This window comes from Camellia sinensis, chromosome 13 (assembly GCF_055761805.1).
Source record: "Camellia sinensis isolate YWXY chromosome 13, ASM5576180v1, whole genome shotgun sequence".
Lineage (NCBI taxonomy): Eukaryota > Viridiplantae > Streptophyta > Magnoliopsida > Ericales > Theaceae > Camellia > Camellia sinensis.
In genome coordinates, this window is record NC_138973.1 from 30,081,611 (window position 1) to 30,096,205 (window position 14,595).

General features: G+C 33.1%; 1 protein-coding gene across 2 annotated transcripts; it reads right to left on the reverse strand.

The window, feature by feature from the left end:
* Nucleotides 1–8,172: 8,172 nt before the first annotated feature.
* Nucleotides 8,173–14,296, reverse strand: LOC114269037 (uncharacterized). 2 transcript variants are annotated; one of them, XM_082901809.1, is made up of 5 exons: nucleotides 14,082–14,296; nucleotides 12,069–12,429; nucleotides 11,388–11,567; nucleotides 9,546–10,821; nucleotides 8,173–8,531 (listed from the first exon to the last, which is right to left on the reverse strand). In XM_082901809.1, the coding sequence occupies exons 2-4, from the start codon at nucleotides 12,318–12,320 to the stop codon at nucleotides 10,147–10,149; spliced, it is 1,107 nt and encodes a 368-aa protein (XP_082757935.1). In that variant the 5' UTR covers nucleotides 12,321–12,429; nucleotides 14,082–14,296; the 3' UTR covers nucleotides 8,173–8,531; nucleotides 9,546–10,146. The 2 variants fall into 2 exon arrangements, with proteins under 2 accessions (XP_082757935.1, XP_082757934.1); XM_082901808.1 differs by having other exon boundaries at nucleotides 12,069–12,516; nucleotides 14,082–14,235.
* Nucleotides 14,297–14,595: the final 299 nt, after the last annotated feature.

Below are 14,595 nucleotides of genomic sequence, written 5' to 3' on the forward strand. Positions count from 1 at the left end.
CACTTTCTACCACCGTCTTTCGCCGTCACTTGCCACCACTTGCCATTTCTCACTCTATTTTATATTTTTAAATTTTTTTAAACATTTTGTCAATTACCAAACGCGTTTGTAGTTTATGTTTTTCTAAAAATAAACAAAAAATAAACAAAAACCAATTTATAAAATTTTTGTAAATATAAACTGAAAACGTAAACGTTACCAAACAGACCCTAAATGTTCCAATTCCCTTCATTTGGATGAGATGTTCGTTTATCACATGTGATGAGGAAATTTGAGAATTACATGTTGCATTATATAGCAGCTTCTATTATTTCTCTTTTTACCAAATGAGAAAGGAAATTAAGAAGTGTCATATTTATCTAACAACAAGGATTGAGATTTTGTTTTTTTTTTTTTTTTTTTTTTTTTTTTTTGAGACCCTCACAATTTTCTTTGGATCTCAACCATTAATGGTGTGTGCTCCACACATACATAAGTGAGTCTCACACATACAGAGATCCAAAAGAGGGTTGTGAAAGTTTCCAAAAAAAGGGTTCCAAGCATTTTTGTTCATCTAATTTGAGTTTCAAATTTAACCATCCAATTTATTGTCAATGCATATGCATTTATGAAATGAGCAGGCACCTCTAATATATCTTATATCAATTATTCATTCTATATCAGATGATATTTACAAAATTTAAAATTTTAATATACAATAATAATATTCTATATTTTTTACTTTTTTTGGTCAGGAATATTCCCTGTTTGCGACCAGCACATTCATATACCTAACCCTGCAGGTGAGTGAACAATATCAAAAATATTTGAGATTTCCTTTTTTTTGGAATTCAGATAATCCTCTTTGGATGTTAATTATTGATGTATGTGTAAAATTCATTCATATATGTGTGAAATTCACATTATCAATGATTGAGATCTAAAAAGTGTTATAAGAATTCTAAAAAAAAACGAGTCTCAATCATTGTTGGAACAATATATAGCTTTGTCACATAGGGCCTTCTAGAAACAAAATGGCAAATCCTTTTACTGCTTTTCTCTAAAGATAACCACCAAATCATATGAAAGTCACAGCCCTCACATTTATCTTTGTTTTTAATTTTTCATTTTTCATTTGAATTTGAATTTTAAATTTATTAAGAGATTTGTAAAAACAAAACAGAAAAGAAAGAAAAAAAAAAGTATACTTCTTCCATTTTTATTATTATTATTATTTTATTTTATTTGCTTTAGCCAAAGATTCAAACACAGTCTAAACAGGACAAATGAACATGGCATATTGAAGATGCTGCCGTCAAATTTGACCAAGTGGAAGCTCAAGAGAGAGAGAACCTCAAAAAACCTAAAAACTAAAAAAAGAAACAAAAGGAAGAGAAGAAACGGGGGAGAGACGGGGTGTAAGTCGTGTTTTTTATTGGGTAAATTACGCTGACAAGATTTGAGTTTAACACATATTATTTTGATATTTAAAAAATTATATTTTTATTTTTATAATTAATAATCTTATTTCATAATTTTTTTATTTATATAAAAAGTAACCACTCTTGATATAAAAAAAAAAAAATTACATTAAAAAAATGATAAAGCAAAGAAGAGAAAAGAAAAAAAAAAAAAAGAAGTAAAACAAAACAAGAAAAGAGATGGTGTATGAATTCAATATTTTTTTGATACCAACGTTAATTTTGTCTAAATAATTACAATGATAGAGAGTTAATGTAATTTCCCAATTGTCAAGAATGATATATATTAAATCCAAGTCTCAAGAGATGTATTTGTAATTTATCTTAAATAAAAAATAAATAAATTACAAATACATTCTTTGAGGTTTGATTAAAATATGAATCGCTCCCTGTAATTTTGAAAATTATATTTCACCTCCTGATGATTTTTATTAATAAATCATCAAGTCAATTAACAATTTTTAATGATGTTAAAAATATATTTCAATTAATAATTTAAGTAATTTTATTATTATATAATAAAGCAATTATGAATTTTATTTTTTTTAATTAATTCTGTTAGATAAAAAATTCTGACAATAAAATATTTATAATTTTTTAAATCACAAAACATAATTTATATTTTAGACAAATCTCAAAAGATTTATTTATAATTTAACCTTTTTGTTTACATTATTTTATCCTCTTTTTCCCTCCTATAGATATTAGGAGTTGTTTGGGATGATCTAAATAAGTGTATTTTTTTACTTTTTATAAAATATGAATTGGGTTTGGGTTGAATTTGAAGTGATGTGACTTAAATAAGATAATGTAACTTAAATAAGATAGTAACTTTTTTAACTTTTTTCAAACATACCAAACCAGCCTAGGTTTGTTTCTCAAAAGTCCTATCAAAGGATTTTACTAGAATTTCTTAACCACTCACACGTCAATAGGTCCAGATTGTATAGGTCCAGATTGTATAGGACCAACCAATCGAGTAAACATTTACGGATTTTAGGATACTGCTGCGCAGCAACACCTGCTGCACGCCCAAAACGACTTCGCTTTGGACATTTGTAATGTAAGAGAGGTGATGTGACTTAAATAAGATAATATAATTTAAATAAGATAGTAACTTTTTAACTTTTTTCAAACATACCAAACCAGCCTAGGTTTGTTTGTCAAAAGTCTTGTCAAAGGATTTTACTAGAATTTCTTAACCACTCACACGTCAGTAGGTCCAGATTGTATAGGACCAACCAATCGAGTAAACATTTACAGATTTTGGGATACTGCTGTGTAGCAACACCTGCTGCACGCCCAAAACATTTTGGGCTCCAAGGTTATTTCTAAAATTTGTAACAGTTCCAAGGCATCAAAGTTTGATCCCTTGACCACGCCCACATATGCAACCCTCTTACAGCCGCGCCACCTTGCCTCCTCAATATTATATAGGACACATATATTATTTATACCTTATAAATATACAGTACGCAACAGTTCTATTTTGAAAATTTTATAGCAGTTCCGTTTTGGAATTTTGTTTTTAAAAAAAATCTTAAAAATCGAAACTACACTATTTAAGATCTTATCATTTATTTTACTCTAATTTATTTTTATAATCTCAAACAAACTCTTAACTATCAATTTCTCAAAACCCTAAAAAGTTTGTTCTCATCGGCTAATCATCTATCTACCTTCGTCAGAGACTCTCTATCGCTTGCACCATACTGTTCAGGTTTGTACGAATACAACATATTTGCTCTTTGAATATTGGTAGGCCTCAACAAAAAACATATAATTTTCTTCAATATTGTGATTGTGATTGGTTGGTTTTTTTTCCCTGTAGAATGTTATGAGTTTTTTTTTTTTTTTTATCTTTAGAACTATTGCTTTCGTTATTAATATTAGATACTAGATGTGTCTACCTTTATTGTTGCCCCTTTGTGCGTTGCTTTGTTTAGTCTCTACAGTTTATTTATTATTATTTTTTTGACATCAATAAAGTGAACAATAAAATATATAAATAAATTAATACAAAATATTCTAAAATTAATGAATGACTAGATTTAAGATTTTTTATTGTTTAACTTTTATTTCATATTTTCAAAACTAAGAACAATAATGTTACATCTATTATATTGTTATACCGTATTATATTTATCATTTTATTTGTCAACAACATATTGTTGTAATGATGAATTTTATGGAATAAAAAAAATGTGAATCTTAATTCTTTTAATTAGTCAATTGGTGATTGCTCTTTGTCAATTTTTTCCCTGCCATTAAATGTTAGGTTGTTTTGAGGTTAGAAACATTGTTTTTTTAATCAAAAGGCATTATGTTCTAGAGAATATGCTATGCTACTTCAAAATTAGAGAAGATAATTCTAAAAAATTTAATAGTAAAACTTGGCATCTTATTAGATAAGTAGAATAAAATATTATAAAAATTATAAACAAAGACTAATATTTTTTTTTTTATTTTTTTTTTTATAGTGAAATCTATATAAATTTTATGTCATGACAATCTCAAAAAATTTTACCATACTTTTATATTTGTTCTCAATTTTTTAGATTTTTTAGTGTTAGAATGGAGAATGGTGGACATGAGAGTTGAAGCAAAGATATGGGGGATTTGACCAAAGATAAAACACCATGTCTTGGCATGGAATTTCATTCAGAGGAATTCACATATCGATTTTATAATGAATATGGAAGGATTATGGGGTTTGGCGTTAGAAGAGATTACCATATCAAAAGTAAAAAAGATGCTGCTATGATTAACAAGAAGTTTGTTTGTTGTAAGGAGGGAGAAAAAAAAAAGATAAACGGTATATGATTGTAAATCATTCTAAACGTGAGACAAGAACAAAGTGCAGTGCATTCATGTATGTATCTTTGGATCAAGACTTGTCAAAGTGGATAGTGAAAAAGTTTGATGACAACCACAACCATCCTTTGCATCTTCCTCAGTGCACACATTTGATACCATCTCAAAGAAAGTTATGTCAGGCTCATGCTTTGAATGTTGATATAGCTGATGACACTGGTATCTCTCTTAAAGCAGCACATGATCTCATTAGTGCCTTAACAGGTGGAAAAGAAAATTTGGGATTCATGGAGAAGACCAAAAAAGCTACTTGCGTGGAAAAAGACAACGAAATTTGCAATACAGAGAAGCTGGGAGTTTATTAAGATATTTTCAGTAATAAGCAGCTGAAAATCCATATTTTTACTATGCAATTCAATTGGATGTGGATAAAATGATTACTAATATTTTTTGGACTAACCATGAGATGATTACAGATTATGAACTTTTTGGTGATGCCATATCATTCGACACAACATTTCGAACAAATGAGGAGTATCGGCCACTAGCTTTATTTACTGGCTTTAACCACTTTAGAAAGACAGTGATTTTTGGTGCCTCGTTATTATATGATGAAACTACAGCTTCATTTGAGTGGTTATTTGAAACCTTCTTGCATGCAATGTCAGGGAAAGAGCCTACCAGTTTTTCACAGACCAAGATCAGGCAATTACTAAGACAACATCTGAAGTCATGCCTAAGGTTTTCCATGAATTATGCACTTTTCACCAAATGCAAAATGCTTTGAAGCATTTAGGTACTTGTATAAGAGTGGTTCAAAATTTGGTAGTGATTTCAAAGCTTGTATTTTTGGATGCGAGGATGAACACGAGTTAATTGAAGCTTGGGATTCTTTTATTGATAAATACAACTTGTATGAGAATGTGTGGATGAAGAAGAGTTGGGAAAAAAGAGAGCAATGGACGCACGTGTACATGAAATACTTGTTCACTGCAAGAATGCGAAGCACCCAACTTAGTGAAAGCCTGAACGCATCATTAAAGAGGTATTTGCAAGCTGATCATAATATTGTTCAATTTTTTACCTTCAATCGGATTGTTGTAGATAAGCGGTACGAAGAAGTAAAAGCTATATATAATTCTAGACAACAATTGCCGAGAATGAAATTGAAAAGGTCTCCAGTTTTGAACCAAGTTGCAAATTTGTACACCCCTCCTATCTTTGACTTATTTCATAATTAGTTGGATATGTGTCTTTCTTGTCAAGTGAAGCAATGCCATGAGTTAGAAGGAGAAGTTCAGTACATGATTAGCTTGTATGGTGATCATAGAGAGTATATTGTGGAGGGTAATATGGAAATCAATGAGTTAGGAGGAGAAAAAATTTGTCAAAAAATTCGTTGCACTTGTCAAAAGTTTGAAAACGTTGGAATTTTATGTGGTCATGCAATTAAAGCACTTGATAGAATGAATGTTATGGAAATTCTTGAGAGGTACATTTTAGGTTGATGAAGATTAGATGCCAAAAGTGGTGAAATTAAGGGAGGAAAAGTTGAAATGGATGAGAATGATCCCAAGTTAGAGATATCAGCACGTTATAGGGATCTTTGTCCTAGGATGGTAAAGCTAGCAACTCAAGCATCTGTTTATAAGCCTGTTTATCAATTGGTTGATGAAGGGGTTAAGGAACTGTGTACAAAAGTGAATAAAATGATGGTATCATTTGATGATTTGGGTGATTGTAATAGTGGAAACAACATTGATATGACTTCTAATCCTAACTTTGCATGAGTTAAAGGCTTAAAAAAAAGGTGGACAGAAGGGTAGGGGTAGATTAAAACCTTGGCATGAGAAGACTAATAAGAGGAAAAAAATTATTTCACAACCTACCGACCTTAGTAAGGTATTGTTCACCTAATTTGATTCTAATTTTTGCTTTCTTTTAGACTCATGCAATGTATTGATAAATGCTATAATTTGTTTAGAAAATTGGCCAATCAAGCAACACGTTAATTGTTCAAAGTTCTTCTTTATGCCGTTCACAGGTTAGATTTTGTTTTTTATATTTAAATTTTCTTATAATTGTATATTTACTTCTAACAGTATTTTATGAATTAGGATGTTGGGATACCCTATTGGCCACAATTGATGAATTATGGTCACAATCTTTTCAAGCTTGCCGATACTAACATTGCGTGCTCATCAAGTTACCCACAGTCTACCCCTTTATCTTCACAACTATTAGTTAATCCACAAACTTCTCAGGTATGCAATTTAAGTTTGTAATGTAGTTTGTTTTTAATAAAAAAATAAATTGACTCCAATATATTCTCTCACACTTATTCATTTTTATTTTTTTAGGGGATGTTGTTTGATGAAGGAGAGCTCAATCCCATGGGGGACGAGTCATTCTTAGATAATAAAACTTTTTTTAAATTTTGTGGTCATTCACAACCTCACCCACAGAATTGAAATGTAGTATTTTTATTTTATTTTTTATCGTTATTCTTAGATAATGATTTTTTTTTTTTTTTGAGACATATTTTGAATATTTCAAATGGGTTTTATAGAATTTTGTTTGAGCCTTGAATTTTTTTTAAGTGTTGTTTTGGATGGACATATTGTAATTTTTGGCATAACTTGATAATTATTATTTTTTAATTATTGATTTGATGAATTATATTGTTTATTCTTGAAGTAGTCATTTTGTAGTCATTTTACTTCTTGTTTAGATGAATAAGTGCAAATATATATCGAATTGAGTGGCGTCATCAATTCATAAAAAATATAAATTAAATGGACATTATTTATTCTCTCACTATGAAATTAAGGACCACAAAATAAAGTGAGATTATGACATTCACCTAATTAGATTTACATACATATAGTTTTTTTTTTTGTTTTTTTTTTTTTACGACACTGCATTTGGATATACATTTGAATAATATAATAAATAATATGTGTCATATATAATATTGAGGATGCAAAGTGGCGTGGCGGTAAGAGTATTGCATATGGTGGCATGGTCAAGGGATCAAACCTTGGTGCTTATTTTAATTTTTGATTATTTTAGTAGATTAAAATTTGTGTGTTTGAAAAGATAATTAAATTTTTTTATAATTAGATATGATGTTTGTAAAAGAAAAAGTTAAATAATTATGAATTTGATGTGACATTTTGTCTTATTAACTATTATTTTTTTGTAAATTTTAGTCTAAAAAAGCCTAAGGCATTGTTTGGAAAGTGGGTTTGGGGCTAAAATAACCACAAAAAACAAAATAGACTTTTTAGCACTAATAAGACAAAACATCACATCCAATCCATAATCATTACATTCTTTTTCTTACAAAAATGTCAAAAAAATCAAAAGCCCTTCCCAAACTAGACTTTTTAGCCCTAAGCTAAAATAGCCAAAAAAACAAAAAAGCCAACCCACTTCCCAAACCAAGCCTAAAATTTTTTCTTGCCAGAAAAACTTATCCAATATAATGGAAGGGTAAGATTTTCTTGTAAGATATATGATTGTAAGTTTCAACTCCCCGATATGCTAATCTAATAACCAATCACTAATTTTGTCGATAAAAAAAATAAAAACAAAAACAAAAAGAGTATAAATGAGTCAGACAGCATCAAGGTAGGTTTAGGAGTGGAAGTAGGAATGGCAACGGGGCGGGGCGGGGCCGGGGATCACCCATCCCGTCCCCGATCCCCGATGGCCAAAACTTCCCCGTCCCCGGCCCCGATCCCCGACGGGGAACCTGTCACAGTCCCCATCCCCGTCCCCAACGGGGATCGGGTTTCCCCGACCCCGAAAAGTCCCCGATCTAACTCTGTTTCAACATTCAACTTCAACACCATCAACAGATAAAAATAAAAAAAATAAAAAAAATAACAGATCATAAAAAAAAACATATATGTTCCAACATTCAACACCATCAACTCTGTTTCAACATTCAACATCATCAACATAGATCAACATAAAAAACAACAAATCAAAAAAAAAAAAAATTATAGATCATCAACAAATAAAAAAAAAATTACAGACCATCAGATCTGAGCTGATGATGGCGGCAGAGGAGGATATCGACGGAGGAGGGCGGCGGTGGAGATCGGCGAAGGAGATCGGCGGTGGAGATCGACGATGTGCTGCACTCCATCAGATCTGCCGTGGCGACGGAAAAGGAGGTGGCAGTGGCCTAGAGGAGGAGGAGGAGGCGGTGGCGGCTTGGAGGAGGCTCCTGCGTCTGTGCGTCTGTGTCTGTGTGAAGAGAAGAGAAGAGAGAGAGTAAGAGAAGAGATGAGAGAGAGCGACTGTAAGAGAGTGAGATAGAGCCGAGAGCTATTCAATAAGGAGTTGAAATGTATATAATATAATATATAAATATAATAGAGATAGAGCAGAGAGCTATTCAATAGGGAGTTGAAAGGTATATAATATAATATATAAATATAATAGAGATAGAGCAGAGAGCGTGTCAGTGTGACATATATAATATATATATATATATATAAATCGGGGGCTGACCGGGGCGGGGGGCGGGGCCGGGGTCGGGGATGAAATATGTATCACCGTCCCCGGCCCGAATGTCACCGGGGATTTATTTTTGAATACCATCCCCGGCCCGTCGGGGGTATTTTTCGGGGAAAAACCACTCTTATCGGGGACGGGGGGTCGGGTCCCCGTCGGGCCGGGTTCAAATTGCCATCCCTACAGTGGAAGAAGCTATACCCATGAAAGGCTATTTTGGTCTCTATCTCCAAAACAATAACGAGAATATTTTGGTCTCTATTTCCATGCCTCAAATACACCATTATTTCCTATTTTTAGAATTTGAAATGATTTTTGATGATAGACAAATAATGGTGCCCTACCCCTAACCACATGGAAGCAAACAAAACCATGAGTTGGTTTTGTGCTAATTTCACGTCCATGAAAGCATGCACTGAATAATGTATAGAACATCAAGAACCTAAAACCTCTGTAGATTACCACAAAACCGAAAAATGGAGCGATTGAGACCACCTAAATGTTTTTCTTTATGCTATGTTTGCATCCTAAATTTATCAAGAAAAAGCAAAACAAAATGGAAATTAAAGAAATGAATTTAACTTCTTTCCACATCATTTCTTTATATAACCTTATGCATAGTCACTCGAAGCAAAATCAATGTTCACCTACTTGTGTGCGAGTGTATGGATCCAAAATTCATGATACAATAGTTTAGCATGGAATGAATTGACTACATATTGAACTAGTGTAATCAGAACTAACCTGGCCACAGCTTCTCATGTCTCTTTCCTTGAGCCCCAACATGGCTCATCCAAGGATGATTATTATCCACAGCAACACACGAAACAAAGCTGCAACTGAATGTCAAGCCTGACCTATATTCAGTAGATCAATAACATGACAATCTTATGATATTGACCAAACATGTTTCAAAACAACCAATGAAGCAGATGATCAACTGTTCACAGCCAGTCCATCTGAATGAGCGCTCACATTTAATCATCATATACTTTATTATAAGACGAATTAAACATATTCTATAACAGACAGAAGGCAGCAATACTGACCTGTCATGTGGTGTGACCACTTCAAGTAAACACGATACACCTCAAGAAACCTTATGACTACAACTCTCACAGTAGTATTCACAGCAATATAATGATAGATAATCCAAGAAGAAAACATAATTGATTAACAATATAGTATTTGCCTATTTCAAACAAAGAAAAACCTTAAGAACTTGACAGAACTTGAGAAAAAGGAAATCAAGGTCAGTTAGATCGTTACTATACAAGCGATAAAGATAATTTAAGAAACAAACAGAACTCATGGTTGTATATGATATTCCAAAAACTAGGTGACTTCAGAAAGTAAAACCAAGCGAGGTTGCTGTCCACTCCAAGAAGCTCAAGGCTGTGGGAGTCAACATACAAGCAATTTTTGGCAGCATAGGGTATGCAAGTGTGCCAAGCATAAACCAATTGAAGCTTAAAAGAGCAACTGCATCGGATGCAAGTTTATTCTTAATGGTACAGAAGAATTGTACAACGCTCTTCAACGACATGGCAACCACAGTAAAGAGAGCTACTACAAGCGGCATGCAAGGGTCTTCAGCCTCCCAGATGATCATTCCTACTAACAGAGACAAAACCGCACTGAAAAAGCTCTGTGAAAGTGCTACCTCTCTTCGTTTACCAAGGACTTCATTCATGTTCAGATTTCTAGAGAGACTAATACCAGGCGGAACTGCATGGCTAGGCCCACTGACTTTCAATTCAGTTCTCATGAAATCGAGCGAGTCGGCTTTGTGTTCTCTCTCTTCCTCCCAAGCGTCTTTGTGGATCAGGAGGTCTTCAAGGATAACACCACTCCCATCAAAACTAGATTTCCATGATGGCATCCCATAGGAACCGTACCTATCAGTAACTTCATTGTTGCGGTTATTGCCTTTGCCTGCATCAACTTGACTTTGAAAACTCCGTAGTCTTTTACCCTGTATCTCCTTCAGCCGAAGATTTTCTTTGATCACGTCCTGCAACTGTTGGAGAGTACGCAAAGTTCAACCAAGTACAAGGTTGAATATACAGAATAATGAAATATTAACGGTAAGAAAAATGTAACAGAAGTTGATGGTCAAGCATCTGAAGTTAAATTTTCATTTACAATAATTTAAGGCCATTTTGAGGTTATTGGTATTCTCCATCTTTTGATTAAACTCACGGAACATGGATCTGAAGGTTATCACAAACTCAATTTTATGATTTAATTTTTTTTGTATTTTTCCTTGTTAGGTTAAGAATATAGATTAAGTCACAGCCCCTGTTTACAAAGAAACGTACATGAAGAATTTTTTTTCTTGAACAATAAATACCTAGATTTAGAATTTCATCAAAGCAACATTTGTTTCAAGTGCAGTGATTTTAAAATATGTGGATTTCAAATCCCTTGATTGTCAATGTCAGAAGAACAATATTAAATGCACTCTTGAGGGAGTTGGTCATAGTAGAAAATTAAAGGCTGTTTCTGACCAAAAGAGAAATTACACAAATTAGCAAGTATGACCAATATAGCATCAAAGTTGCAAAATGATCAGAACTTCGGTACCTCACTCTCCAATAGTTCAATTTTGACAATAGCCTGATCATGATCATCTTCAAGTTCTGTTAACATTGCCTCCATCATTCTACATTCTTTAATGGCCATTTGCAGACGTTCTTCAAGTTCCTTCCTGTTCCACACAAGATTCTCCAGCTCAATCTGCAGCTCATGAAGACGCATTTGCAGCTGCATATCATAAACAATATCCCATATCAATAATTTGTCTAGAGACATTGGGAACTTTAAAGCGTCAGTAATTGACAAAATTATATCAAACAAAAAGAAACGCCACAATATGAAGAGGAAATGGACAAAAAGTGAGAGGAGAAATAATCCTTAGTAGCCATTCATCTAAATCTCTCACACCAGCTGACCACCTTGACTATTTAAAATCTCTTTCTTACTCCAATGAAATTTTGGAATGTCATGTGTGCACCTAGAAGGACTTCATCAAAGAAATTTTTGGGATAATAGAATATCAAAATGTGTATTAAAAAATAAAAAAGATGAAAAAGATGCATAATCTTTTGGTTATGTTCCTCAGACGCATAATCTTTCTGTATGATTATTGGGAAAAGACTTTGGTAGGGATGAATTAATACTCAAATTGGGCATCAAATAGCATGTATTGATGTGAACATCAGAAATTTCAGCAATAGTATCGTACAATAGGCAAGGAAAACTGACCAGCCTCTCCCTCTGTAGTGCAGTCAAAACTCTTACAGGAAGAGATATAAAAGTGAAGGTCCAAAACATAACGCTCCACAGTATATTTAAATGAACGCTGATAGAAGTTCTCAGCACCTCGACCCAGGTGTAAACAACAATGCAGAAGCTTCTCATGGCAAAGATACACGATAGTTTAACCAATGAGAACGGCTTTGTCATCAAGATTATTATAGTACCCACTAATTCATGAAACAATGCCATCATATCCATCGGTACACAGCAAACTAGTGCATCCCCACAAACTAAATGTACATTCGCACAAACTACATATCCACCATTTGAACAAAGGTTTGATTGTTAAGTGTACGTCTCCTATATCCTGCACAAAAGGGATATTGCAGTTGGAGAAGATAGCTTCCTTCCATGAGAAACAGTTTCATTGCATGTAAGAGAAGTGTAGGCAACACTGAAATTCAAAATAGTCAACAGACAACAAAATACATCAATCTTAATGTAGGATGCTAATTGGTGCCATCTCTTTATACAAAACCCAAAAAGATGGAGAACTCAGTATATTTAATTTCCTGAAATCATCATTTCAAGTTTTCAAACACCCAACAAATAAAATAAAAAATTAACAGATAAAAAACACTTTGGAATCCAACTCCGGTATAAAATTTAATAATTAATTTTTTTATAGATTTTCCTTTTCCAGTTAAAGGCAAGGAGAAACTACAGTAACCATTTAAGGCACGGGATCCTCTCACGTCGTCTTTAAAACTTTCCCAATTAATCTTGGAAAGTATGGTCCACACAACACCAAAAGTTTACCAAAAGATCTTGATATGGAAAATTTTCCACCAACAGTTATAACTCAGCAAACATCTTGCAAAATTTGTCATCCTTGACCAATTTTACACGAAGATGATCCTGTTCTTTAAAATAGTGATATTCACATTGGGATGGAATACCAAACTTTGTGTGTTCAGCATGTAGAGCTTGGTAACAATTACTTGATATACACATTCATATTCATATACAAACTAAATCTCCTATGATTTACATCAAAACAAGGGCTTGTCTAAAACAATTGAACAATAAAAAAATAAAAACACTGGTGGATTCTTCTTTTGCATTCAATGGAATGTCAAGAATCGACTAGCTTAGCTTTACCCTAACATCCTAACTGCTGAAGTCAACCCAACCAACTGTCCATGAGCATATTATTGTTAAATCATTGACCTTGATGCCGTTTCTCATAACTCAACTTCTGCTGTTTTCAGGCTGCCCTTTGTCTTTTAATGTAATCAAGCTAAGTCAAATCACTGTTTATTAGTGATGCATCCATTTGCCTTGCATGAAGAAAGCATAAGGCTGTGTTTGGTTTAGGAATTTCGTGAGGGATTTGGAAAGAGAAGAAAAAAAGGTGGGTTGAATGTTAATAAAATATAACTACATTTCACACACTTTTTCCATTTCCCTTTCCACATTCCTCACCAAATCCCCGAACCAAACACAGCCTAAAGGAATAAATTTAAATAATTTGAAAAGGTGCAAGAGATTGATTTCATTGAGAGTAAAGATTGACACAATCACAATGGATGACAAAGGGCAACTCAAAAGAAAACAAAATATCATTTGAAGTAGTAGAATCACAAAACTACTTCCACCATTGGAACATTCTCTGTTTGATTGCTGAGAAAACAGTGGAAAAGGAAAATAAATAAATTACTCAAATCACAATGTTACACCAAATGTTCAACCAAAAATCCCCAAGTGCAATGGAAAATTTAAATTTAAAAAAAAAAAAAAAAAAACGAACAATCTAGTAAATTAGATCGACAGAGGAAACAACAACAGATCATAAATTCATAGAGCTAAGAAACAATTTATAAAAGACCCAAAATACAAATACAATAATTCAAATTCAAAACCTAGTTTGCTCCAAAATCCACCACTTTCACAGCAACGTAGTGTCAAAACACATGGATACTTTTGAAGAGAGAGGGAGAGAGAGAGAGAGAGAGTTACCTTGTGAGTTCTGATGATGATTCTGGGTTTTCCCCAACAGGGGCTTGAAGATGGAAGCCTTTCGGAGCAAATGAGTGAGTCAGTGAGGAGAAGAGAGGAGAGGTGACGACACGTGGAATGGCATGAAGGGGGACACGTAACACTTTGGGAGTTGGAATAGATCGCATTGCGCCGCCATGTGTTTTAGTTAGGGGTGGGCGCGGCTGGTTGCGGCCACGAAACTTTCAATCTGCATCCGTCTGTTAAATTAGTGGATTGGAAAAAATTAATCCGTATCTATTCGTCAATTTGATATATGTGGATTGATGGTTTGGCGGGTGGATTGAGCAGATTCGTGATTTGGCGGATAAATACGAATCAGTTGACAGTTTAAAATTTTATAAATTTTCAACATAGTTCAACTTGTGCACTTCTTTAAAAAAAAAATATATATATATATATATATTACACTCAATGACTTAAAAAAGTATTACAATTACTGTATGTCTCATCCAAAGAAAAAAAGTTTGAAATT